The 27,901-nt window shown below is 46.8% G+C and overlaps 1 protein-coding gene and 1 long non-coding RNA gene across 11 annotated transcripts in view; both read left to right on the top strand.

The window, feature by feature from the left end:
* Positions 1–27,901, top strand: part of arvcfb (ARVCF delta catenin family member b) — a 117,190-nt gene that overhangs the window by 70,029 nt on the left and 19,260 nt on the right. For 4 of the 9 annotated variants that reach the window (XM_079363696.1, XM_079363701.1, XM_079363694.1 and 1 more), the window contains 4 exons: positions 7,500–7,617; positions 7,710–7,881; positions 10,454–10,471; positions 11,944–12,015. In XM_079363696.1, the coding sequence (XP_079219822.1) occupies positions 7,500–7,617; positions 7,710–7,881; positions 10,454–10,471; positions 11,944–12,015 (380 nt within the window). The remainder of the gene's footprint in view (positions 1–7,499; positions 7,618–7,709; positions 7,882–10,453; positions 10,472–11,943; positions 12,016–27,901) is intronic. The other 5 variants (XM_079363697.1, XM_079363695.1, XM_079363698.1 and 2 more) reach the window with 4 other exon arrangements.
* On the top strand, positions 12,248–13,891 carry LOC306836952. Of its 2 annotated transcripts, XR_013780832.1 has the most exons (7): positions 12,248–12,313; positions 12,359–12,400; positions 12,511–12,552; positions 12,951–12,992; positions 13,604–13,645; positions 13,690–13,731; positions 13,872–13,891. It is a non-coding gene; the product is annotated as an uncharacterized lncRNA (long non-coding RNA). The 2 variants fall into 2 exon arrangements; XR_013780833.1 differs by lacking the exon at positions 12,248–12,313 and having other exon boundaries at positions 12,358–12,372; positions 12,504–12,552.

The following is a 27,901-nucleotide window of genomic DNA, read 5'->3' as shown; positions in this document are numbered from 1 at the left end:
GGATGATCCTCAGTTCTTTAAGCGACAGGCTGAATGTTCCTTAATGAGGATCAAAGTCTTCTAAAGATGTGGAGTGTGAGAGCAGACTGGCTTGCTTTGGTTGGATGAGAGCTTTAAGTTCGGAGGAGTCTGAAGGCAGCTGTGACCTTTAAGAGGCTACATGTTAGCTTTAGGTGACCCGCTGTGTCGGGTTCAAGCTCTTTTGTTTCCAAGAGGATTTCTGACTCCAGTCTGTCTGTATGTGAAGCATGTTGACACAGAGGGAACATAAAGTAATGAAGGGCATTCCCTCCGTCCTGACTGCAGACTGAAGTGTTAGCGAAGGAAAGAGAAGGAAACAAAGATGTCTGCCTGCTTCTTCCTGGGGAACAGATCAGAGTAAAATAATCACACAGGTGAAGTTAGTCTAAATCAAGCCCTCGTGACGACAGCTCCCTGTGTTCACACGACATGTCAACATGTCCTGTATTTTAGACCTTCTTATGGAGGGACATGACCCGGGGACATGCAGACAGAGACAGGTCAGAGGGCCACAGAGGGGGGGCCACCCGAGCTGGGGGTTTGGCCTGCATGGTTCTGAAATCGGCCTATCGCAGGCTCCGCACTATTAAACGCCACATGTTGCAGATGTGGCGGCTCCACCTCATGTGCAGCAAAAGAGAGCGTCTGTTTCCTTTTTATTTGAGAGACAGGATGGAGGACAGAGGACACGCGGGGAAGAAGCGACAGGCCGGATTCAACCTGCTGTGACGACCACAGCCTCTGTACATTTGGCGTACAAACTCACCGCTAAACCACCGGGGCCCCAGAGTGAGAGCATGTCCTCACATCTGACTGGTGTCAGCCTGCTCTTCATGCTGCCTCCATCTTTGATTTGCTGCCTGCTCTCTTTCTGTCACATGGAATGGAAACACAAAGTCCTTGTTTTGAAAAGGGTGCAGGTCATGTCCGTATCAGCTGATGGAAACCTCCATCATGTAACCTCTGTGCAGTCACGCTGTCGCCAGCTGAGAGCGGCCATCTTGAATTGTTATTATCTTTCCAGTTGATTCGCCCTCTCCTTGCATCTCCTCGTTACTTCCTGATGAGCTCAGTCTGTCATCTTGGCTTCCTGTCAGGACGACAGAATGTGGTGAAAAGTGACAGACTGTGTGTGTGTGTGTGTGTGTGTGTGGGTCATCCTCACGAGCTGGCCAAACCCGTCTAGACTGTCCTCTCCCGGTGCTGCACGTCTCCTCGGGGAGACGGCGAGACAAGGAGCGCTGGTTAAAATCCAGAAGCTTCTCCGTGCATGCGTTTCACTGTGCGAGGCTTTAGACGGTGCCCAGTGAAGGGAGAACGTGTGATTGGAGAACATTTCTGATGAACCAGGAGGTTATGTTCTGTTCATTAGTTGTCATGTTACCTGTCTGTCCATGTTCATGAACACACCAGCTCATTGCTGTCACATATCACCATATCTCTCACTCCACTCTTCCACGCAGTCACTGCTGAGGAGAACAGGTTGCCATGGTAACTGTGCACACGCAGGGGGAGAAGTGCTGATGCCAGGGAGAATCTGTTTACTCACAGCAACAGAGACACAGCGTACACCATAATGATGGCCTCCTCTGTCCATACAGTGTTTACTCTGTGTGTGTGTGTGTGTGTGTGTGTGTGTGTGTGTGTGTGTGTGTGTGTGTGTGTGTGTGTGTGTGTGTGTGTGTGTGTGTGTGTGTGTGTGTGTGTGTGTGTGTGTGTGTGTGTGTGTGTGTGTGTGTGTGTGTGTGTGTGTGAAGGATGGAGTTTAACAGCAGGCTTAGGAATCAACAAATGCTGTTTCTAAATTATTACGAGAAAGGAGAGCCTGTTTCCAGCGTGATGCTTCACTATCAACAGAGATGAAGAAGAGGAAGAGGAAGAGTGAAGAGGAAGAGTGCAGAGGAAGAGTGCAGAGGAAGAGTGAAGAAGAAGAGGGAAGAGTGAAGAGGAAGAGTGCAGAGGAAGAGTGAAGAAGAAGAGGGAAGAGGAAGAGTGAAGAGGAAGAGTGAAGAGGAAGAGTGCAGAGGAAGAGGAAGAGTGCAGAGGAAGAGTGAAGAAGAAGAGTGCAGAGGAAGAGTGAAGAAGAAGAGGGAAGAGGAAGAGTGAAGAGGAAGAGTGAAGAGGAAGAGTGCAGAGGAAAAGTGAAGAGGAAGAGTGAAGAGGAAGAGTGAAGAGGAAGACTGCAGAGGAAGAGTGCAGAGGAAGAGGAAGAGTGCAGAGGAAGAGTGAAGAAGAAGAGGGAAGAGGAAGAGGGAAGAGGAAGAGTGAAGAGGAAGAGTGAAGAGGAAGAGTGCAGAGGAAGAGTGCAGAGGAAGAGTGCAGAGGAAGAGTGAAGAAGAAGAGGGAAGAGGAAGAGGAAGAGTGCAGAGGAAAAGTGAAGAGGAAGAGTGAAGAGGAAGAGTGAAGAGGAAGACTGCAGAGGAAGAGTGCAGAGGAAGAGTGAAGAGGAAGAGGAAGAGTGAAGAGGAAGAGTGCAGAGGAAGAGTGCAGAGGAAGAGTGAAGAAGAAGAGGGAAGAGGAAGAGTGAAGAGGAAGAGTGCAGAGGAAGAGTGCAGAGGAAGAGTGAAGAAGAAGAGGGAAGAGGAAGAGTGAAGAAGAAGAGGGAAGAGGAAGAGTGAAGAAGAAGAGGGAAGAAGAAGAGGGAAGAGGAAGAGTGAAGAGGAAGAGTGCAGAGGAAGAGTGAAGAAGAAGAGGGAAGAGGAAGAGTGAAGAGGAAGAGGGAAGAGGAAGAGTGAAGAGGGAAGAGGAAGAGTGAAGAAGAAGAGGGAAGAGGAAGAGTGAAGAGGAAGAGTGAAGAGGAAGAGGGAAGAGGAAGAGTGAAGAGGAAGAGTGAAGAGGAAGAGTGCAGAGGAAGAGTGAAGAAGAAGAGTGCAGAGGAAGAGTGAAGAAGAAGAGGGAAGAGGAAGAGTGAAGAGGGAAGAGGAAGAGTGAAGAGGAAGAGTGAAGAGGAAGAGTGCAGAGGAAGAGTGCAGAGGAAGAGGAAGAGTGAAGAGGAAGAGTGCATAGAGTGACAGATTACCAACACGTTTATAAAGGTTGTTTTCAGAGGATGAAGAGCAGGGAGAAGATGTCACTTTCTGTCACCTGCATCATAAAGAGCTGTGTTCAAATACGTTTAAATCCTGTACGAGGTTTTTATAACATTAACACTTAGTGTGTTTGGTGTGTTTTGATCAGCAGAGCTGTCAATCACATCACTAACAGAGGAAATCTGCAACCTTCAAAGTAACTCAGTTTTACACATGTCCCATCTGGTAACATGGACGAGTTGGGCTGTGTACTGCGGACAGTAAGAAGGAGGAGCTACAAAGCTTTGGCTTCACTTTTGGGTGATTCCATCCGTCTCAGGATGGTCCGGATGGTTCTCAGGAGAGTCCAGGGTTTTCAGCAGCAAAGGTCTTCAGCGTGTCCTCCTCTGATAATACTGATCATTTTAAACCCAGAAGGGGAATTACAAATGAAATTTGGATCAATGAAATCTAAAGGATTCTCAGGACCAGGGTACACATATGGTCCTGCATTCTTGTTGTTGACCCTCCACAGGTCTCCATCAGTCTCCTTCAGTCTCCATCAGTCTCCATCAGTCTCCTTCAGTCTCCATCAGTCTCCATCAGTCTCCTTCAGTCTCCATCAGTCTCCATCAGTCTCCACAGGTCTCCATCAGTCTCCATCAGTCTCCATCAGTCTCCTTCAGTCTCCTTCAGTCTCCATCAGTCTCCTTCAGTCTCCATCAGTCTCCTTCAGTCCCCTTCAGTCTCCATCAGTCTCCATCAGTCTCCATCAGTCTCCTTCAGTCTCCTTCAGTCTCCATCAGTCTCCTTCAGTCTCCATCAGTCTCCTTCAGTCTCCATCAGTCTCCATCAGTCTCCTTCAGTCTCCATCAGTCTCCTTCAGTCTCCTTCAGTCTCTATCAGTCTCCTTCAGTCTCCTTCAGTCTCCATCAGTCTCCTTCAGTCTCCATCAGTCTCCATCAGTCTCCATCAGTCTCCATCAGTCTCCTTCAGTCTCCATCAGTCTCCATCAGTCTCCTTCAGTCTCCATCAGTCTCCATCAGTCTCCATCGGTCTCCTTCAGTCTCCTTCAGTCTCCATCGGTCTCCTTCAGTCTCCTTCAGTCTCCATCAGCCTCCTTCAGTCTCCATCGGTCTCCTTCAGTCTCCTTCAGTCTCCATCGGTCTCCTTCAGTCTCCATCAGTCTCCATCAGTCTCCTTCAGTCTCCATCAGTCTCCTTCAGTCTCCATCGGTCTCCTTCAGTCTCCATCAGTCTCCTTCAGTCTCCTTCAGTCTCCATCGGTCTCCTTCAGTCTCCTTCAGTCTCCATCAGTCTCCCTCAGTCCGGCTCCAGTCTATTCGTCCCAGCTCCTCTGATGGTCACCTGACTCTGACTGACCTTCACACCCACTCTCCATCTGATAAAGCGGATGTACTAAAGACACATCGGTCAGTCTCTGAGCAGACACAGACACCTAGTTCTTCTTACAGGGTCTGACAGTATAATAGTCCTCACCAGCGTCTCTGCTTCAGACATAATGAGAGCGCAAAAAGGACAAATTGTTCTGCTTTCAGAAATGCAACCAAAAAAAAAAAAAGATGGCATGTGATTTGAAAAGGGAGCTGGTCCTTTTGTGCATTTCTTTTTCCTTCTGCTCGTAGAAAAGAATAACAATCAGTAAAAGCAGAAGTATCATCTGTTTCTCATTAATAATAAATATCCTGGTGCACTCGAGGAGAGATGTAACTCTGCACTCTTCTCTTTAAAGGAACAGTATGTACCTCTGACACCTAGTGTTCAAAAAGGGTACTGCAGTCCAATTCAAATCATTGAACAGCGCTGTCTCTGCTCACATAGGTTGCCATGTCTTGGACACTCAAACCCAATGCCTGTGCCCCCCGTTCACTGTGCCCCCCCTCATTGTGCCCCCCGTTCACTGTGCCCCCCCTCACTGTGCCCCCCCTCACTGTGCCCCCCCTCACTGTGCCCCCGCTCACTGTGCCCCCCCCCCACTGTCACTTCAGTCAGTGATTGTGTTTTCACAGCATGGCCACGGTCCGTCTCAGGAGTGTGCAAGCAGCGTCACTACACTCTGCTCCGTTGTTGACAAACCAGACAGGAAGTCAGACTAGGAAACAGAGTGTTCGGTCAATTTCAAAATAAAACATGGACTCACGATCGTATTGTCAACACTGAAGAACAAATCCCCCTCAGACAGACAGGGAGACATGATGGTTGCATGTTTTTCTCCGGATGCTCTGTGTGATCTTGTAGTTCTCCTGTGATGTGCTGACAGCTGGTCGTGGCTGTGCTCTGATGTACTCATGTGTAATGTGAAACATTGGAGATGAAGCTTCAGTGTTTAGCCAGCTCTGCTTGGGTCTAGAAAAGTAAAGAACCAGGCTCGTCTCAAGCAGACAAAAACAAAATAAGCCCTAAAAACATTCACACATGTGACAGAAACAACAGAATAACTTCAACAATGTAGTTCTGATTAACAAAAGGAAAGATGAATACTGTGTGTTGTTACACACTATTCTGATTGTTGGTTTGTTAGTTTTCCGTCCTGGAAAATGAAAAGTGCATGTTGTAAAGAAAGACTTGAATGCGGGTTCTGTGTTGAAGGCTTTAGAGAGAACAGAACAGTATCAGTGCACGAGGTCATCCAGGTGTTTGTCTTTATAAATGAGATATAAATAAAACATCTTTTTAAACTGTGTAAATATAGATTTCATTCATTTAATCAACACTTGTATTCTGCTGTGCTGATAAGCAGAAGACGAGAACATTGAGTGGCTGCTTGTGCTGCAGACTGACGTTACCTACGTTAGTTTGACAGATCCATAGTGGATCACTCCTTCTTCAAGATGTCGCTCCTCAGCGTTAATTAACTGTGATTTTTAATTGCACAACAGCACACCAGCAGATGGTGTCAGTGCAAACAGACTAAATACTCAGCACCTTGGCTGCCCTGCCTGCTCTGACAGATGTAGCATCCATAAACCTTCCACCAAGACAACTGCTCCCTGAAAGACTCCTGGACGTCAAACAGCTGACAATAAAACTCTTCTGTCTGTCTGCCCTCAAACACACTCCTGTCAAATAAATCCAGGACTCCCGCCTCTCTGGATCCTTTTACAGGGGAGGTGCTGACCGTTTCCTGACAGCTGCAGACGGATGGGCTTTGGTTTATGAGCAGGTGCAGACTCGTTTTGACTCCTATCTCCTTAAGATGAGATTTAATTAGTGCAAAGTGTCGCACAGTTCTGAGGGTCTTTCTCTCCTGAGACACTCACCAGGTGTAAAGCAGGTTGGAGGGTCAAGACGAGCTCTTTGTCTGATTGTATCGCCCCTCTATCGTGTCCTACTGTAATACATCACATGGCATCGCCTGCATTAGACTGGACCATATCGCACTGCCTTCACTGGACCGGACCACACTATGTCGTCTGTACGCTGTCCTTCCATATATCATATTATCATTACGCATTATAACATATCTTATCGTATTTCATCGTATGGTTACGTATCATCACATATCGTATCCTCACGCACCATATCATGTTGTTTAGTGTCGTTTGCTACCGTCTGCTAAATACAGCCGTGTCCTTGTTTGTTGAACGTAAACATCCACGTGTGCGTCATGCTAGGTTGTAATACGTGTTTACGTCCACGCAGCGCTGCACACCTCTGCTGGCCTGCACAGGACTAAGTGGGGCTCGGGTAATAGGATTATGTGGCTTGGAAGCCCTGGTAAATGAAGTCCCCGGTGAGGAGCGGGGAGCCCCGGCTATCCCTTAACCCTCTTTAAAGCCTGGCCTTTCACAGTCAGTCACACAGCCAGCTAAGCCTGCACCGGCTCTGCTGCTCTGCCTCCATGAGCCCTGCTCAGGCCGCTGGCTGACATTACGTGGATGGCATTTTCCCTTTTTATTGCGAGCATGAATTTCAATCCTAATATTTAATCTAAAGCAGAGACGCTTTATGACTGTGTTGTTTGGAGGCAGACAGGATGCAGAAAGGTCACAAGTCACATTCAGACATGATAACATCTCATGGCTCAGTTAGAAAGGTGGCGCACTGACATCAACGATTTTAAAATGAAAGACAGTTATCGTCATGCAGGCTGTTAGCTTCTCTCTGCATGAAGCAATAAACCTTGAATGATAGTTCTGCTTCATACACAACATGTCTTATTATTATATATGTCTTAATCCTATTTCTTCAATCATATGAATTTCAATTCAACTTTTTAACTTGATTGTGAAACAAAACACAGGTTATCCTGCAAGCGACTCATCATACGTAACAGATAGAAAAGATCTTCATGTCATACTGATGATTCTCTCTCTTCTCCTGATCTCATCCCGACAGCATTCAGTGTGTTATAAAACTATACTAACCCGTTTGTTCTGGTTGTGCAGCTTCATGTTCTGTCATCAGACTTTTGTTGACACTGATGTGTGTCGGACTCTTGTTCCTGCAGAAATGTGAGCTCAGATGGAGCTGAGGCCCGGCGCAGACTGAGGGAGTGTGAGGGGCTGGTGGATGCTCTGCTGCACGCCCTCCAATCAGCTGTAGGGAAGAAGGACATGGACAACAAGGTGAGGAGATGCTGGACTCACAGGCTCATATAGATGAACAGGAAATGCCCTCAGCTCTTTAGTAGCATGGTAACGTCTGTGTGTTCTGCTAGTCGGTGGAGAACTGCGTTTGTATCATGAGGAACCTGTCCTACCACGTCCACAAAGAGGTGCCGGGCGCAGAGAAGTTCCTGGATGCCTCGTCGCTCCAGGCGCCCGGATCAGCAGGACCACAGAGGAAGAAAAAAGAGGACGCAGGCTGCTTCGGCGGCAAGAAGGCCAAAGGTGAGGAGGAGGAAAGAGGGACGCAGAGTCCTGCTGGTGACACTTTAGGAAGTATTCCAGTTTCATTAAAAAGGTGGAAATCTTCCATTTGTCAGATTAAACACTCGATTCTTTATGAGTGCAGAACCCTAATTAATAAACACGAGCTGCAGCTGTTGATTTAAGTCTGTCATTAATTTGTATTCTTGTCTGGAAAAATAAATCTTTTGTACTTTAAGGCCGTCCATTGGAGGATAACGCACATATTGAGTTCATGTTAGAAACTGCCCTTCAAGACATTTATGTTTAACCTCTTCAACACGGACGTCCATCATGACACTTTCCGCCCTGTCAGACACTATCGACCCCCCCCCCCCCCCCCCCAACAGATGTGCCACGTACGCATGTGTTGTTAGCAATGCCTTAATCAGCATCCTCCCAGACAGTTAGCTAAACGACGCCGTTACCTCCCCGTTCAACAATAATTGCCGCCATTAATCAGTCGGCCAATGAGGTGTGACTGGCAGTCAGTGACCCCTGACACCTAACGACTCGCTGGAGAATCCTGATCTGATCGTGGTCAGGACAACACAGCAGCATGATTGTATACAGATTTATAAAGACACCAATAAACCACAACAACACACACACACACACACACACACACACACACACATTTATTGAATAATGAGTTGTGTTTGGCTGCTGCACACCCTGAGGGGATTCTTCCACACAATGAGGCTTAGGTACAGACACATTAAACACAGCCATAAGAGCATAAAGGGGGTAATTAGGCAGCACTGTCACTATAGATGGACCACAGAGTAAAAGACACCAAAATGATCCACATGCTTTTTTTGAACCTGATAAATGTCCTGATCGTCTGCTGTTATTTCTGCACTGAAATCTGTTTCTCTTTCTTTTTCATTATATTCTCACTTACTTTCTTCAAATCTTATTTTGCCTTTATCTCTCAAACCTTTTTGGCTTCTTTACTTGTTTTCTCTTCCCACTGAGGCCAGCTCTTTGAACATGCTTCCTATTGACTGCTTGTGTCTCCCCAACCTTCCTCTTTTCAATCTCTGAAGCTCAGTCAGCCTTTTCCTCTGTCACCTTTCCTCTGCGGGGTGCGATGACTTTTATTTTGTAAAAAATGTTAAAGGAGCAATCTGTAAGATATCTTCTGAGTGAGCTGAGTGAAGCTCTCTTCCTCTGGGATCAATCAGCCAATCAGAGAGCTGCTCTCTTCCTGTGTGATCATGAAGGAAACATGCTGTGTTGAAGCTTCTCTGACAACAATGCAGCAGCCAGTATGTCCTCCTTCTAACTTTAGATTCTGCTCCTGAATGCTCTGGATCTGATTGGACCAGAGAAGGTAGGCGGGGCTTTGAAGGCCGCTATGGACGCCCCTGGGTTTGCCAGATATGAGAGCAGTTATCAGGTCAACAGGTGTTGCAGCGATGGAAGCGGGCAGTGGAACTGCTTCAGATAGAAGTGATTGTACCCGAGCTAAAAAGCCTCTGCATGTTTCTAATAAGCTCCAGCAGCAGAAAGCTGCTCAAACTAGGATCAATGTTGGAGATGCTTTTGAAACATGGAGAGAGGTTAGAACGCAGAAAGGTTTACAGACCCATGCAGAGCTGGCTAAACACTGAAGCTACAGTGTCCACCACATGCAGAGCTGGCTAAACACTGAAGCTACAGTGTGCACCACATGCAGAGCTGGCTAAACACTGAAGCTACAGTGTCCACCACATGCAGAGCTGGCTAAACACTGAAGCTACAGTGTCCACCACATGCAGAGCTGGCTAAACACTGAAGCTACAGTGTGCACCACATGCAGAGCTGGCTAAACACTGAAGCTACATTGTCTCTACATGCAGAGCTGGCTAAACACTGAAGCTACAGTGTCCACCACATGCAGAGCTGGCTAAACACTGAAGCTACAGTGTCCACCACATGCAGAGCTGGCTAAACACTGAAGCTACAGTGTCCACCACATGCAGAGCTGGCTAAACACTGAAGCTACAGTGTGCACCACATGCAGAGCTGGCTAAACACTGAAGCTACAGTGTCCACCACATGCAGAGCTGGCTAAACACTGAAGCTACAGTGTCCACCACATGCAGAGCTGGCTAAACACTGAAGCTACAGTGTGCACCACATGCAGAGCTGGCTAAACACTGAAGCTACATTGTCTCTACATGCAGAGCTGGCTAAACACTGAAGCTACTGTGTCCACCACATGCAGAGCTGGCTAAACACTGAAGCTACAGTGTCCACCACATGCAGAGCTGGCTAAACACTGAAGCTACAGTGTCCACCACATGCAGAGCTTGCTAAACACTCAAGCTACAGTGTGCACCACATGCTGACCTGTGTGAGAGGAGGGGGGGAGACAGCTCTCTGTGATGATTAGAGTTTAGACTGCAGTACACATTTTAAACACTAGGGGCGGAGTTACAGACTGCTCCTTTAACTTCTACTCGACAGGCTCTTGACACTTGCATACGCCTTTTTCACCATGCTCTTTCTGTCTTCTCTCTGCTTTGTGTTTTTTTGGCATTGCTGCTGCTTCCTTGGCTAACTATAGAGGAATGGTTTAATCAAGGTGAGTGTGCCCCTCCAGTCTTTGTAACTTCAGCTCCACTCCTCCTCCTCTCCATCCTCCTCCCTTTTCTTCCCTCCTGGCTGTAGAAAATAGAAGTCGTTTTTGGAGACCTCCAAAACTTTAGATAATTGGAATATTCCTTTCATTTCACACTATTTTCTTCTCTGTAGCTTCATCTATCTATCTATAGCATCACACCCAGTACCTTACACTCCATCCCTCCCAGTGTTGACATTATTTCAGGACAAGTTGAATCTTTTGTTGTAATGTATAAGGTTAAAGCAGCAAAGGTGAACAAGGTAAGTCAGTGTGTCTGTCAGGCTGAAAAGTAGAGCTTGATTAATTTAAAACTTCAGAGTCTAAATTTGTCCTTGAAAATATTCTTTGTGGATCTCTGATTGGACCTGATGTTCGGCCTCTTCGACTCTCAAACAAAAGTGTTCCCAGCAGCTCTGAAGGACACCTTGTTTAACTTTTATTGTGGCATTTAGTGAGAAATGTCAAGCTCTGCTGCAGACCCTGTGTGTGTGTGTGTGTGTGTGTGTGTGAGAGTGTGTGTGTGAGTGATTTTACTTTCATGGAGATACAGAATTGAGTTAAAGCTGCATTTTGAGCCCAGCTTGCTTCCTATTCCTAAAGTTTTAGGCGTGGTGTTTCCCAACGAGTGTCCTGACAGTCTGCGCTGAGACGACATCCTGTTTCTATTTGCTCTCTGTTGATGTGTCGCACATCGTATCTAAAAACACTGCAGAGAGGTCGCTTCAAACATGATCTTATTTCATCCTTTATTCAGACAATTGAAAAGTATGATTTTGTTTGACCGGATACTTGACTTCCGTCTTGTTGAGGAGACAGACTTGTTGTCTCTGTATTCATGTACTGTCCCGTGGGAATGTGAAATGACCATTAGCAGGCTGAGCTGCAGTCACGCACAGCCCTCTTACTATGGTTTCTTGTCTCCAGCTGAATTAGTGAAGAGTGTTTCCCGCTCAGGAAGCGATGCTATTCAAAGAAGGGTGTGTGTGTGTGTGTGTGTGCGCGCGCGCGTGTGTGAAGGAGAAGGTGTCTGTAGTTTTTAATGTGTTTATAGTCTTGTGTTCCTTTGAATGTCGAGTCATCTTTGTGAAGACACTGACGCAGTCAGACCCACGTGGAGTAAAACCCTTCCATGCTCATAGCTCTGTGTGTACATGTGTACTTCATGCTTGCTGTGGTTGGTGTGTTACTCTGGGTTAGACTGATGTGTCACTTCAAAGATGGAGAGGCTGTTTGAACATTTTAAAGTTGCAGTTGAGGTAAGAAATGAAACATCCAAAAATCACTAAATAGAAACTATTTAGGTGTAATATGACTCAAACCAGCCTTTCAAAATCACATCAGTCTGACCCTGGTATCAAAAGATTGTCCTTTATGATCCATTACCCCCAGTGAATGACACTGACGTTCTCCTCCCTCCTCTCTCCTCTTTCCAGGCAGAAAAAACGGTGAGAACGACAAAAACTACGACACACTGGATCTGCCTAAGCGTGCAGAGCCGACTAAAGGTACGCTTCAATCTGTCAGGAAATAAACCTCCCTCTGCTAACACTTCCACTTCTGAGGAAGGAAAGCTCTCCTCATTGAGACGGTGAAGGAGACAGGAGTGTAACTGAAGGAGACAGGAGTGTAACTGAAGGAGACAGGAGTGTAACTGAAGGAGACAGGAGTGTAAAGTGAAGGAGACAGGAGTGTAAAGTGAAGGAGACAGGAGTGTAAAGTGAAGGAGACAGGAGTGTAAAGTGAAGGAGACAGGAGTGTAACTGAAGGAGACAGGAGTGTAACTGAAGGAGACAGGAGTGTAAAGTGAAGGAGACAGGAGTGTAAAGTGAAGGAGACAGGAGTGTAAAGTGAAGGAGACAGGAGTGTAAGTGAAGGAGACAGGAGTGTAAAGTGAAGGAGACAGGAGTGTAAAGTGAAGGAGACAGGAGTGTAAAGTGAAGGAAACAGGAGTGTAAAGTGAAGGAGACAGGAGTGTAACTGAAGGAGACAGGAGTGTAAAGTGAAGGAGACAGGAGTGTGGGTGAAGGAGACAGGAGTGTAAAGTGAAGGAGACAGGAGTGTAAAGTGAAGGAGACAGGAGTGTAAAGTGAAGGAGACAGGAGTGTAAAGTGAAGGAGACAGGAGTGTAACGTGAAGGAGACAGGAGACAGGAGTGTAACTCTGAAGGAGACAGGAGACAGGAGTATAACTCTGAAGGAGACAGGAGTGTAAATTGAAGGAGACAGGAGTGTAAAGTGAAGGAGACAGGAGTGTAAAGTGAAGGAGACAGGAGTGTAACGTGAAGGAGACAGGAGACAGGAGTGTAACTCTGAAGGAGACAGGAGTGTAAATTGAAGGAGACAGGAGTGTAAAGTGAAGGAGACAGGAGTGTAAAGTGAAGGAGACAGGAGTGTAACTGAAGGAGACAGGAGTGTAAAGTGAAGGAGACAGGAGTGTAAAGTGAAGGAGACAGGAGTGTGGGTGAAGGAGACAGGAGTGTAAAGTGAAGGAGACAGGAGTGTAAAGTGAAGGAGACAGGAGTGTAAAGTGAAGGAAACAGGAGTGTAAAGTGAAGGAGACAGGAGTGTAACTGAAGGAGACAGGAGTGTAAAGTGAAGGAGACAGGAGTGTAAAGTGAAGGAGACAGGAGTGTAAAGTGAAGGAGACAGGAGTGTAACGTGAAGGAGACAGGAGTGTAAATTGAAGGAGACAGGAGTGTGGGTGAAGGAGACAAGAGTGTAAAGTGAAGGAGATAGGAGTGTAAATTGAAGGAGACAGGAGTGTGGGTGAAGGAGACAGGAGTGTAAAGTGAAGGAGACAGGAGTGTAAATTGAAGGAGACAGGAGTGTGGGTGAAGGAGACAGGAGTGTAAAGTGAAGGAGACAGGAGTGTAAAGTGAAGGAGACAGGAGTGTAACTCTGAAGGAGACAGGAGTGTAACTGAAGGAGACAGGAGTGTAAAGGGAAGGAGACAGGAGTGTAACTGAAGGAGACAGGAGTGTAAAGTGAAGGAGACAGGAGTGTAAAGTGAAGGAGACAGGAGTGTAAAGTGAAGGAGACAGGAGTGTGGGTGAAGGAGACAGGAGTGTAAAGTGAAGGAGACAGGAGTGTAAAGTGAAGGAGACAGGAGTGTAAGTGAAGGAGACAGGAGTGTAAAGTGAAGGAGACAGGAGTGTAACTGAAGGAGACAGGAGTGTAAAGTGAAGGAGACAGGAGTGTGGGTGAAGGAGACAGGAGTGTAAAGTGAAGGAGACAGGAGTGTAAAGTGAATGAGACAGGAGTGTAAAGTGAAGGAGACAGGAGTGTAAAGTGAAGGAGACAGGAGTGTAAAGTGAAGGAGACAGGAGACAGGAGTGTAACTCTGAAGGAGACAGGAGTGTAAGTGAAGGAGACAGGAGTGTAACGTGAAGGAGACAGGAGTGTAAAGTGAAGGAGACAGGAGTGTAACGTGACTGAGACAGGAGTGTAAAGTGAAGGAGACAGGAGTGTAAAGTGAAGGAGATAGGAGTGTAACTGAAGGAGACACGAGTGTGGGTGAAGGAGACAGCAGTGTGGGTGGTTTAGATTGGAGGGAGGTCACTCGTGTTGGTCAACAACAGCTTTAGTCTTCAGCTTTAATGGAGGACGAGGCAGTCTGCTGATTTCACTTTGTTTAATGGTTTCATGCCCTTTTTGTGACAATCATTGTTGGCGGCTTATGAGAGCTTCAACTCTGTAAGCTCTACTTTTGTTAAACAGCAACAATGTGCTGGAACACAAAGGCAGCCTGTTAGTGTGCACACAGCTCTATCATGTTTTTTATAATAGGCGTCTATTGTTGTGTTTGTTTCATTGCTCTTCATCATTCTCTGGTGGCTTCTGCGCCTGGGAGATATGGACTCATCTGTCCCTGCTCTGACTGACCCAAAGCTGTCACTGATGCAAAGACAAAAGTTCCTCTTCACCCTTTGCTGATGTTGTGATTCTGTTGAACTACACATGGCAAATATTGTCATTATAGCTCAGTAAAATGGACTCTTTTGCTTCGTCCGCTACTTTCTTTTCATATGTGATGAACCAGGTCAGGAGGAAATCTGAAGCAGATTTTCAGGAGTGCAGATGTGAAAATGGCTCGATACGGTCAAAGCGTTTGTCAGCTTATCGATTTAAGGAAGTAAGTCACCTTGCAAAGAAGAAGATTCTCATGAAATGTTTAAACTCTGCAGATGATCAGGGACACATTTTCTACCTTTCTTGAAGCCCATTCTCTCATCCTGACCATCTCTGACATCGGACGCTGCACAAAGTGTGTGTCAGCAACACACAAACTGGATGTTCTGTAGTTTTATGAAAGAGTGAATGCACTGTTGTTGGGTGATGAAGGTGAAGGAGCCTGTGTCCTCTCCGCTCCATAAAAGGTCACGTAACATGTGATCAGGTAGCTTTGCAAACTGTGCACCTGGAATAATGAAGAGTACAGTTTAGACCCCAGTGTGTCTCGACGAGCTGTGTGTGGTGTTTACACATCAGCACCTTCATCATCGTCGAGTGGCAGCCACTCAGAATCAATACCACTTCCTGTTTGACTGTTAATTAGCTACATTAGCACAGCAAAGTGGGCCCTCATTAAACTAGATCACGATTAATTGCTGCAAGTTAAGCTGATTGTTCTTTTCACTTTTAAAAAAAAAATCTGACCTAGAGCTTCAAGGATGCTCATTAATATTTTCCCTTCACCGAGTTTTCATGAGTAAAAGCCCGGCTGGCAAGCATCAACCCTGCATCTGTAGCGGCTACAATTGTGCTGCGATTACGTTACACAACGTGCTAACAACAGCCTCCGGAGGTTTGAATCCACAGAAAGCAATTATCGTTAAAGGACTAAATGTCATGCACCGTTGAAATGTGTATATGCCTCCGTGTTAGAGGGAGCACTCTGCATTTTCCAACTCGCAGCCAGACAAATCATATTTGACGTTTATTAGCTCAACACACAGGCGGGTAACAACAGTGAGGTGCACGGATAATCAGCTTAATCACTCGAGCAAAAAAAACAAAAAGATCCGAAATTGACTGGAGAGGAACATTGATCAGTTTTTCTTCTTCTGGGATATCTCGGGGGTTAACGTGCTCATGGCGAGACAATAAAAGTCATCGTAACGCCTTGTTTGTTTGTCTGAGGCTCGGGTATGTGCTTCACCTCCTGCCCCGGTGCATCCTGGGATCTTGTCTGGAGAGTTTGCAGATATAGAGAGAGGGGCTCTCATCCGGCGGTGAAGGCTAGCAGAGATATGGGAGATTAGGTGGAGATTACATGTGTATCCTGATCCTGATCGGATGCCAGACAGAGAGAGGTCAGTACAGGCCGGACCCGGCATTGGGCAATGATTAATCTCTTTGTTTGTGTAGAGGTGTGTGTGCGAGAAGGAAAAGAGAGGGAGAAAGAGAAGAGAGAGGGCCCAGCTGGTTCGTAGAGTAGACTTTAACACAAGGTGTAAAGATAAAAGTGCTACATCTTTAAAGCTGTGCACATTGATCTGTGTGGACAGAAGAACAAGCTGTAAACACGACTTCAGCATTCTCCTCACCGAGAGTCGACCAAACAAACAGATGTCTCACTCCTCTACCATCACTGTGTGAATGGATGAGTTAATACTGCAGCAGCCTCTACCATCACTGTGTGAATGGATGAGTTAATACTGATGGACTCTTTACTCTGCAGCCTCTACCATCAGTGTGTGAATGGATGAGTTAATACTGATGGACTCTTTACTCTGCAGCCTCTACCATCAGTGTGTGAATGTGTATGAATGGATGAGTTCATACTGAAGCAGCCTCTACCATCAGTGTGAGTGTGTATAACCATCTTCTCCTGTGAGTGTTTGAACTGAATGTTTGGAAGTTTAAACAACAGTCTTCCATTTTCTCATTTCTCTTGATTGTCTGTCCTGGTTATTGACGTGGCCGTCCGTCCTAATGACTGAGAGAGTTATTGTCTGTGTAATTGCAGCAGAAAGATGTTCCGAGCAGAGACGTGTAAGTAAAGAAGAGCGGGGTAGCGGGCAGTGCATTATCCACGCCGCCAGGAACACAAAGCAAAGAAAGAGAAAGTGGAGGCTTTCACAGAAGTAATTAAGAAGTGTGAAAGGACGTCTTTGATTAAAGAGCTGCTGAGTGCAGCATCAGCCTCTGACATGATGAAACATGTTCCAGCAGTTAATTGAGAGCTTCAGAACGGAGAAAGGTCAGGTGAGGAAGAGGAGCTCAGGAGAAGAAGGTGTGACCTGTGATGAATATGAGCTCCTTCAAATAACAGTACAGATTTATTTTTTTCTTGAGGTAAATGAGGCGAGAGGCTGCCTCGCCTGTGAGCCTGAGCTCAGGGCAACAAACACCCGTCAGACACGCAGTTGAAGATCTGTCTACACGTTTGTTTATCTTTCACGGTGTCGTCTTTTTAAATAGTTTGGCCACAATGATCGCTCCTTACACTTGTTGCCCTGGAGAAGATTTGAGCTGGTGTGCCTTGAATTACATCGTTCATCCTCTTAAAGAAAACTGGCATACAGCTTCATGTAAGTCGTCAGTGTCACTGAGCCTGTCATGTGTCAGGTCCACATACAGCACATTTTAACTGAAAAACAAAACTACTGACTATCGTACTGGTTAGTCGAGGAACAGTAAGGAGATGGTCAAGGTCGGTTCATCCTGCGGGGAACAAAAATGCATCATTAGTTTAACCAAATATTCAAAACCACAAAATGTAAACCCTGTGGACTGCAGACAAAGTCAGAGGATTAGACCTCGTAGTTCGTGCTTTGCAGTGTTAAAGATTTGGAGTTTTTTTTAATAAAGGGAATGATGAAGTGTGTGCAGAATATTAAAGCCATTCATCCAAAAGCTGTTAAATAATTCACTGACCCTCCAGCCAAGTTAACCTTCCCTGCACTACTAGCATGACTGAGTTAACAATGAATCCTGTTCCAAACTACTGACGTACCAACTTCCCTTCAATGCACCATTATAGTGCTGTCAATCAAAGGTTGTGTTTCCTGCCAGCTGGTGATTGCTTTCACCTCCCATGAGCGTCATTTTTTAGAGAAGAAATGATTTGAAACTTGGTGGGAGACGGCAGTTTCCTCTGGCACAGTTTATTCCCAGCGTGATCAATCTATTTGTCAAAGTGCTTGTAGTTTCCAGTTAGGCTGATTGATCACAACCGCATTATATGGTGCTAATTAATCATGTCTGACAATAAGGGCACTCTGCATAGGCCATGAAGGCCGTGAGTTGGAAAGGCCTCAGAGCTCCTATCAGCTATCGCTTCATACCTCTGCTTTCTCTCACGGGCTGCGTCTGCACGGAGAAGACCGGAGCATTTACCACCACCACTGTGGAAGGAGTCTCACAAGCTGAGCATTGACAAACAACTGTATCACACTCTGATGTCCTCTCACTGGAGATCTATGTTTTTAGTGTAATGAGCGGCGACTGTTGTGCTGTCGGAGTCTTCTCTGTCTCTGATGAATTAGAGCTCTTGAAGTCGGAGAAGTCAGAGGCTCGATTGAATTAAGGAAAACAGAGCATCACTTTTTGTTTGTCTCTGCTGTTAGAGGAGACATTTTTCACTTAATGGCTCCGTGGCAGGAATCTGATTCTTCTAATCCTGCCTCCCTGAGATCTCTCTGTGGCTCATGAGCTGCAGCCCAAAGGCTGGATGAATGTCCTGCTGCACAGAGACGACGTGTTCTCCACCACACGATTTTAAGAAAAAGCTTTTTTGCTGCCGAGTGTGTTTCAGAGGAATCAGACGGGGAAAGTATGGCGTGTACTCTGTCCACATGAAGGTTGTCTCTTCATTTTGATGCTTTATGATACCACATGTTGATTTAAAATTAGAGAAATGTTGAAAGAATATTTTATAAGACAGGTGCATAGCTGAGCTCTGAATCCATCCAAAAATGAATTTGTGCAGTTCAGCCAGTGTGCCTGCACACTGTGACGACGGGAACAGAAAGTAAAGCAGTATTGTTGTGTAGGACTTGAAACCATCAGAACTGTTAGAGTTTTATTAGTATCATAGCAGACAGCTGCTTTATGAGCAGCCTGTGGAATCTAACACCTGACTCCTCGCCTCGCCAAGTTCCTACTGTCATGATTCCCCCTCCTCTTCCTCGCTTCCAGCCGTCACATTTCACAGCAGCGCGTGAGCCCGTATGTTGATGGCGTGTGCGCGCAGGCACGCAGAGAGGGAGCGTACACAAAGCATGCTCACAAACAGAAGAGCACGGAGGTGAAGATGAGACTCGTCTCTCCTGCGTCCACCCGAGAAGGTTGGGTCCTTTCCACTTCCCTTTCGCAGCACTCCTTCTTGATGCTATCGATCCCTCTGTTCCACACGGCACACGTACATATATTTATATTGGATGCAGGTGTGTCTATCTCCTCATTGGTTTCACTGTTCTGTTCTGTAATAACCTTTAAATATGGAGGAAACACTTCACTTGAAACAAACAAACAAATACCAAAAGAGACATCCAATCCCAGGAGACGCAGCAGATAAACAAAGATAAATAAACAGAAACATGGAACCCAAACATCAGACATAATCGTGCTCCTCCGGGAAGTTCCACCCAAACTCTTTGATGTGTAATTACAGTTTCCTGCAGCGAACACGTTTGCACACGACCAAGTGGCAGGAGGGGATAAGTGATGCGTTAGGAAAGGCACAGATGTCAAATGATCCCATTTTATAACTTCACCCAATGAGACTCCTTCGAGTCAGGCAGGAAGGCAGCAGATTAAAGTCAGGTAGCTCAGATGAATGCTCACCCACCCGTATGTTTAATGAGTCCATGGTTCGTTTGAAGCAGGTCGGATTCAGACCACCTGACACCGAGGTCCCATGTGCATGCACTGCTCAGCGGAGTAAGGTGACCCGGGTAAGAGCCCGGCCCAGTCCATGTCTCCTCCAGGCTCCATCAGCACTGATGGCCTGTCGGGCAATTTGAATAGAAGCCGTCAGCGTGTCAGCGTGGACGCTCTCTTTAGATCAAAAATCAATGTTTAGAGGAAGGAAAACAGGAAGTCTCTTATGTTGTCCTGTGAGGAACAACGTGTGAATGAGTAACGTTCAGACATTGTGAACAGGGCCATACAGGCCCTCCAGGACTCTGCAGACTTTTTGGAGCGTTGTTGATTTCGCGGCAGCTTTTCAAAAAAACAATTATAATCCATGTTACGATGTTTTTAGTTCTTTTGCAATTAAAGGCAGCAGGAAGAGAAAATTGCAAAACGACTTGAACTATTTTCTTGAATTGTTGCCATGGCGACCTCCTGGAGAGAATGTGTATAGAAGGATAGAGATCTGGAAGAACAGACATTTACAATGTGAAGTGTAGAACTTTAGATCGATGCGGGCAGCAGATGGTAACAGTGGAGAAATACGATTTGTTTTGTCAAGTGGGAAGTCCATGGTATCAAACAAGGCCAACATGCTAACTTGCTCCAGATGCTAAATGTTCCATTAGCAGCTCCCTCATCCAGCCTCTGCAGCTGTTGGGACTTCCTGTACCTGCTCCGATGGCCACAGCTAACCCGACACTCCTCCAATCTTTGCATATTTTAATTAAAACTGAGCACAACACTGAGACAGTGGGCTTATTATGAGTAGTGCCAGTGGCCTGCAGCTGCTATTTAAACTACTTCAAGCCTCCCTTCATGTCCCTGCACCTCTCATGAGCTGTTTCATACGCAGTGATGAAAAGGAGCGATAATAAGGTGTGGAGCGGAGAAAAACAAACGAGGGGAGCGAGGACTGTTGAAGTGGGACCACCTTGTGTTTTGTCGGAAATACAAAGAGGTTTGCATAATAAAGATATTCCTCGGAGGTCTGCTGGAGAGTGGCTGCTCCGCATCATTAGTGAAATGAAGTCCTTGCAGATTAGTGTGTGTGTGTGTGTGTGTGTGTGTGTGTGTGTGTGTGTGTTGATGCATTTATCCACCTGTGTTTGGTAAAAGATAGTGAGGCGCCTTTCATCCCTCAACCTCCTCTGTGGCAGTTCAACTTTAAATCACTTCCTCCCAACATGGCTGCAGTGATCAACTGTTCCTCAACTAATTTAAACTTTCTCCCCCCCTTAAAAAAAACAAAACGTATTGTCCGTGGTGAGCGCTCATCCTCCTGCTGGAGATGATCATCATCTCCCTCCATCTGAGCGTTTGGAGCAAAGAGATTATCTTGGGACGAGGACGATCCCAGGAAAGTGGGAGGAAGCCTGTGAGACTGAATTTGCCAATTGGAGCCTTTGTTTGGCCTCATTTGAGGCAGACGAGCGCTGCTTCCTGTTTCTGCGAGAGATGCTTTAATCTAATTAAAAGCAGATTAATGGCGTGCTGACTGGCTTCACTGAAGCTACAACAGAGGCTTAGTGAGGAGGGGGAAACACGCCCGTGTCCTGTTACTGGTAAACAGGAAGTGAAATATTGGTGGTAAACAGATGCAAACAGGAGAGTCTGAACGCACCCAGGGGAGAGAGGAGAGAGTCAGGAACAGGCGTCCAATCAAATTGCCCCTTTGTCTCACCATGGCAGACATAACACATTGGGTTATATTGTTAGGGTCTTAACATCAAACATTTCTGCAGGAGAGGAAGAGGAGTGGGCGGGGACTGATTTTTATTTTTTTTGGCCTCCACAGCCAATCAGATTGTCCGGTCTGTAATGGAGAGTATTTAGGATTTTAAAGTGCGTTTAAGCCGGCGGGGGGCAAGTCATCCTCGCTGCCTTTCATTTGACTCTTAAAGCACACACACACGCACACAAATCCACAATCAAATCCTCAGTCGTACAGCTGTCCACACACACACACACACACACACACACACACACACACACACACACACACAGAGGGGTATTATGGCTGTTAGATGTGGAGTTGTCTGTCAGTGTTGCAGAAGGAAACAGAGTTGGATAAGCTATACCTGTGTGTGTGTGTGTGTGTGTCTGTGTGTGTGAGCATGTTGGGGAGTGTGTGTGTGTGTATGGCGAGAGTTAACGCAGGGCGTCCATCACACTTCAGCGTGCCATTTCACACAGGACTGAGGAGGGGGGGCTGGTGAGACTGTGTGTGTGTGTGTGTGTGTGTGTGTGTTGGGGGGGGGGGGGGGGTGACTCTTGTGTTAGCTAAAGAGTTGGAGTCCCACTCAGACAGATGAGCAGTGTGTCAGACATGCTGAACACGCTGAGGAAGGTGTTTATGCTCTACACATTTAGAAACACTAAAGACCTGCACTGCTCCAACACAAACTGAACCCAAAATACAACGACAGACATTCGTGCCACTCTGCTGCTCCGCACATATGTCTCTGGTCTCTTTAATCCTGATTCCTTTCCATCATCCAAACCCAGACCCCCATCAGCCCCCCCCGCCCCCCCTCACCCCACATCTGCTCAAGTCTATAAGGCCTCTATCTTCAGGCCTCATTCCAGTCACTGCCGTATCTCTATTAACCCCCCTCACACACACACACACACACACACCCTCACACACACACACACACACACACACACCCTCACACAGCAGCAGCAGTCCAGAGGATTATCTAGGCTTATTCCCGAAGGCTGGACACTCAACCTCCACACCCCCAAACTGCAGAGGACATGCTGCAGTGCATCAGTGTGTTTGTCTCTCCTCACATGAGTCAGTCTTTGTTTTTTTACCAGACGACATCCATCATCCTATATTCATACCTCAAATCCACTCACTCACTCTTCCCTCTCTGTCTCCCTCCAGTCTCCTTCCTTTTTCCCGTCCCGCCTCTCTCCCACGTTATCATTCCTTCCCTCCATGCTCCTTGGTCCTTTCTCCGTTTTCTCCTCTTTCAGCTCTAAGTCCCGTTTCCACACAGCAGTCCGGTACGGATCAGTACAGACCGGTACGGTTTGGTTCGGTAAAGCCCGATCCCGTTTGTGTTTCCACAGCCACGCGTGCCTATTTGGTAGGCGGCGTGTGAGCCGGATGCTGATAGCCGCTATGTAAATAGCATCACATGATAGCAGCTAACCGCTAACAGCTAACCGCTAACTAATAAATTCAACAAAGGAGAAAAACGCTACACAAACAAAACCAACGAAGAAGACATCCAGCAGTTCATCTCCTCTGTCACTGTCATGTGACTCTTTATTACAAGAACTCAATCCAGCTTTGTTTCAGAGAAGGCTGTGAGCGACGAGGACAAATACACACGTAAACAATCAGCTGTGTTACACTCAATGGTTTAAACACAGCAGAGTTTTGTTTGACGACGTAACATAGGAAGTGACGATTCTTTCAACCAATCAGAGAACTGCAGTGTTTAGCTCCACCTTTTAGGGTCAGATGGATATTCTTGGCCCCCCAACGGAAGGGTCCCAAAAAGTGGGACGGTACGGATCGGTTATTTGGGAATCTTTCCCGCCTTTAGTCGAGACGAAGCGAAACACTCGCTGGAAACAGAGCTGAACTTTTCCTTCTCTTCCCCCTCTTTTATGAACTCTCCTTCCTCCCACCTCACTCCTGTCACTTCTCTTGTTTCCTTCCTCCTCTCCTCACCTCATTGAAACACCTGTCAGGTGTAAGAGTGTTCAGATCTGTGGTGACAGCACAACACGGCCCTGACAACGTCAGCTTGTTTATCAGCATTTCAGGCTCAGGTGAGCGACTTCACCTGCCACCAGGAAATAAGAGACGCTGTCCAGCAGCTCCCCTGCAGCATCCCCCCCCCTGTACCTCTGCCTCCTGCTGTTGCCTGACTTTTTACTTTGGTTTGTGTCTGTGTGAGGACGTGACTTGCATGAAGAAAGACAGCAGGCACTCAAGGTGAGGCGGAAAAACACTCCTCTCTCACACACACACACACACACACACACACACACACACACACACACACACACACACTGAGCCATGCCTCTCCACTCTGAAGCACTCGAGCGACTGAGGGAGCCGCTGCTTCGTAATGCAAACTCACACGGAAGCGCGAGCAGCGCCCGGCTGCTAATCGTAGCCCTCGGGCTCGCGTTTTGCTCAGCTGCTGTTGAATTATTGGAATTGCACCTCAGGCTGACAGTAAACTTCATTTGGAGCTGCGTTAGCTGCCGGTTGAACTTGCTAATCACTCTCTTGGTTTGCACACAGTGCCTCTAAGTGCAGCGCGTCAGACTGAAGGAGCGGTAAACTGTCTCACAGGATCCACAAACAAACCAGGAGAGGTTTCCATAGCAACCCTACTGTAGTGCTACCACCATCTACTCTTTCATCTCTGCACGCTGTCTACATCAATAGATGGAGGTTTTTTTTGGCATGGCGGCTGGATTTTGTGTTGGCGATTTAGGCGCAGAAGAGCGAGAGAAAAGACGAGAAATATGTTTCAGACGAGGAAAATAAATCAGCTCAGTATCTGTCCTCCATCTGCAGTGTGTGTGTGTGTGTGTGCAGCATTAAAGCAACAGAGGTTTAACTCTACAGGCTCTACAGACTCAGTGTGGACGTTTATGAATTGCTTCGGTTCACCTCATTAAACATTCAAGATGGCGGCAGAGAGTTACACAGGGTTACATCAAACTCTCTCATCCTCTCCTTCTCTCTCGTGGCTGATATGAAGGGAAGCCAGTCGGGACACTTTGACCCAGTCAGCTCCACTGCTGATTCTCATTTGACCCAGCTTGACCTCCTCTGACCCTCAACACTAAACGCTTTCTCTGTCCCACAGCTGGGCTTCAGGCTGCAGCATCCTGCGTCTGATCCTGAAGCACAGTGCAGCTACAGTTTAGCACAGAGGCTCACCTGCTGCTGGGATTATCTGGATATGTGCAGGTGAAAAGTGATTGGAGAGTTGACGCACGTTGCTTTGCATCAGGAGTCGAGCCTGGATCAACATTATCTTAACACGGAGAGAGAAACATCAGATCGACTTTTTCATAAAAGTCCTCCAGCTTCATGAACGTTTACCTTTTGGTTGTGTGATTCTGTCACTGCACATGCTCACTGTAGCTCACCACAAGCTTTTCCATCATTTAGCCTGAAGATGACGAACGGTCCTCCGGTGATGTCATGACTTGTGTTCAGATGGACAAAAGTCTCTTAGTGTAAAAAGGATTTAGTGATGAAGCACCAGCAGGACGCTCAGAGCGATTAACTGTACAAGTCAAAGTCAGGGTAGTGAATAAGTCTTCCCCTTGGTCTGCGTCATGACGGGCGTCCTGTGTTTCTGTGCACGCTGACTTCTGTCACATCAGACTGTAGTGTGCACGTTGGACACCATTAAGTGCTTTGCTGCTGGGGAAAACAGCTATGAAGAGTCTTCATATCCACACGACACAACAAGTGAAATATCTTGTCAATATGTTTTCCATCCTGAGGGAAATCAAATCTGTACCTGACAGAGATTCTAATCTGAACCTCAGGCCCTGAATCACTCTTACATTAGCGAGAGAAACAAACACAGCACAACCACGCTTCATCCAACCGAGAGGCCGGGAAGCTGCGAGCCACAGAACACCTCATACAGCAAGAGAGAGCCTTCCAGCCTGGTCTTTCCACCGCTGTGGATCCGTCCTCTCTGGACTGAAAAGCCCCCTTCCTATCAGCACAGGGAAGAGGAAGTACTGTGGTGCTTAAAGGGAGCAGACTTCTGGTGGTGTTGGAGCTGGACCCCTGCAGTGAGATGGCAGAGATGGAGGAAGAGATGTGGGAGGGTTTATTTTTCCTGTTTCATCAGCGACCTCTCTCTCTCCCTCTCTCTCTCTCTCTCTCTCCCTCTCTCTCTCTCTCTCTCTCTCTCTCTCTCTCTCTTCCTGCCCTCCCTCGTTTGCTCCATCCCACCAGGGCATCTTTGTGTCTCTGAGCTGATGTCTAACTGTCCAAGAGACGGTCCAGCTGCCACCCTCTCTTTCTCAACATCCAACAAACTAAGGCCAAGCCACCATGTGGGTATGCTAATGTGCTGCGCCCTGGGGCAGCCTTTAGAGATGCCAATCTGCAGCAGAGGAGAAGTTGAAGCTTTGACTCCTGGACTCTGTCAGAGTGAAGGGCTGACCGGGGGCTGAGCGGCCTTTGCAGTCTGGCACTGTTCTGTTTTGGCTGCTGGGAGGGAAGGGGAATGCGAGCCTCGTATCTCCCTCCGGCTTCAGATGAGGACACAGGCCTGTTTTAAATCAGCTGAACTATAAACATGGGTCAAATTGTTTGTTTTTTTTGTTTGCGGTTTAACTCGTGCGTTTCTCTCCGACAGAAATACACCAGATAGAGCAGCTGAAAGAAACCCTGAAAGGCAACTGAGAGAGATCTTCTGTGATTTATCCTCCTGCTCTGACATGCAGCTCATGTCCGAGCCTGATTACATTCATGCCTCACATTAAGATCAACCTCCAGAATACAAATGGAGCCATTTCTCTTCATCCTTTCAATACTTGATGCATGTCATCTTCTCAAGCAAAACTAACTCCAATCAAAAAAGATCCATTTTTCTCACCACACCACCTTCCACCACTTTAACGAACAACCTGAGGGTCTTTCAGCACACTGATGGGAAACACGAAGTCGTCCAATGAGCTGTACTCTGAGGCTCATTGACAGATGATCAACATGCATAATGGCCCGTCTGATTTAATTACCCATCATGCATTGGGATACTGACACCAACTGCGAACTCCATCCGTCTGGTTCTTCAAGCGGCATAAAACAAATCTGCTTTCTTTGCAGTCCCAGTGTGGCTGAAGGCAGCGCTGTTGAAGGCGTTTCTCATGTTTTGTTTACGTGGCTCCATCGTTCACCTTTTTCAGGTTTTTAATGAACCCGAGAGTCACAGCAGTCATGATACTGGTGGCATGCCACTTTTAATGAGGTGCTGCAGTTCTACGCTGTGAAAATCTTCATTAGCACTAAAGTGCTGGCCTGTGAGCAGGCGTGGCCTCGCACAGTGTCACAGTCTTGTCTCAGCTGAAGGATGATGATGTGAGGCTTTTTCCAACTCCTTGTTTATTTATGAGTGATTCATTGTGAGGAGATGGTGACCCGGTGCTCAGCGCTGTTCCTTCTGTCCCACCTGGAGAGAGAGAACAAATCACAGTTACAGCAGAGAAGTCCCCGCAGTACTCCACAGCATTAGCATTTTAATTACGCAGTCATCCGGAGGTTAAAGGTCAGAGGCTGTGTGTTTTTACAGTGATTTTTATTTCTTTATCATGTCCCTGGCTTTATCTTCCTGCATCTCTCTGTCCCTCTGCAGCGCTGCTCCCCTCTCCTGTGAGTTGTAGAGAGTGATAGAGCAGCATGTGTCCCTGAGCCGAGTGCTGCCTTCTGTTAGTATGGAGCCAGGACAGCGCTCGCATGGAAGGAAGCAAGCGTAGCAGGCAGACAGGATCGATGAACATCACTTTCTGACATGGCCGTGCCAGGGGTGTGTGTGTGTGTGTGTGTGTGTGTGTGTGTACAGAGGGGTCTGCAGAGGTGTGTGTCCAGTCCTGCACGACTGCAGCCAACCCAGCTGTAAGAAGGCAGAGCGCTGAGAGCCTCATTTTGTTGACATGCATGTGTGAACGTGTCCCTCCCTCCCCCCAACAGTTGATCCATTATCATTTACCAGCCTGTCGCACCGCCACACCTCGCCGCTAATTGCAACCAATCGTGAAGCAGCTCTGCACTGAGCTTCACTCACTTCAACCAAACTTTGTTTCTAACCCACTTTTCATGCACGGCTGCACCACCAGGCTCCTCGTCTTCAGGGCCTGGGTGCTAACTGAGCGTCACCTCAGCTTTAGTAACCAGCTGCTGCTTCCTCTCCCTTCAGTGAGGGAGGAACGTTTGGTGTGTGTGTGTGTGTGTGTAGGTGTGTGTAGGTGTGTGTGTGTGTAGGTGTAGGTGTGTGTGTGTGTGTGTGTGTGTGTGTGTGTGGTGTCAGCCTAGTTATGGAGTAAAGCTCTGCAGGTCAGGGCGGTTACTACGTACTGCAGATTACTCTTCTTCTTTAACCGTGCTTTTCATCTGGCCCTTGTGTGCAGCAGGTAGAACACTTTACTGTTTGGCTCTTAAATATCTAACAAAGTTCATCCATCATGAGCACAACATTTAGCAACACTTAGCAACACTTAGCAACATTTAGCAACACTTAGCAACACTTAGCAACATTTAGCAACACTTAGCAACATTTAGCAACACTTAGCAACACTTAGCAACACTTAGCAACATTTAGCAACACTTAGCAACATTCAGCAACACTTAGCAACATTTAGCAACACTTAGCAACATTCAGCAACACTTAGCAACATTTAGCAACACTTAGCAACATTCAGCAACACTTAGCAACATTTAGCAACACTTAGCAACATTCAGCAACACTTAGCAACATTTAGCAACATTCAGCAACACTTAGCAACATTTAGCAACACTTAGCAACAT

Source organism: Symphodus melops (assembly GCF_947650265.1).
Source record: "Symphodus melops genome assembly, chromosome: 1".
NCBI classification, from domain to species: domain Eukaryota; kingdom Metazoa; phylum Chordata; class Actinopteri; order Labriformes; family Labridae; genus Symphodus; species Symphodus melops.
Note: the sequence above shows the minus strand (reverse complement) of the source record. Positions and strands in the feature narration are given on the sequence as shown.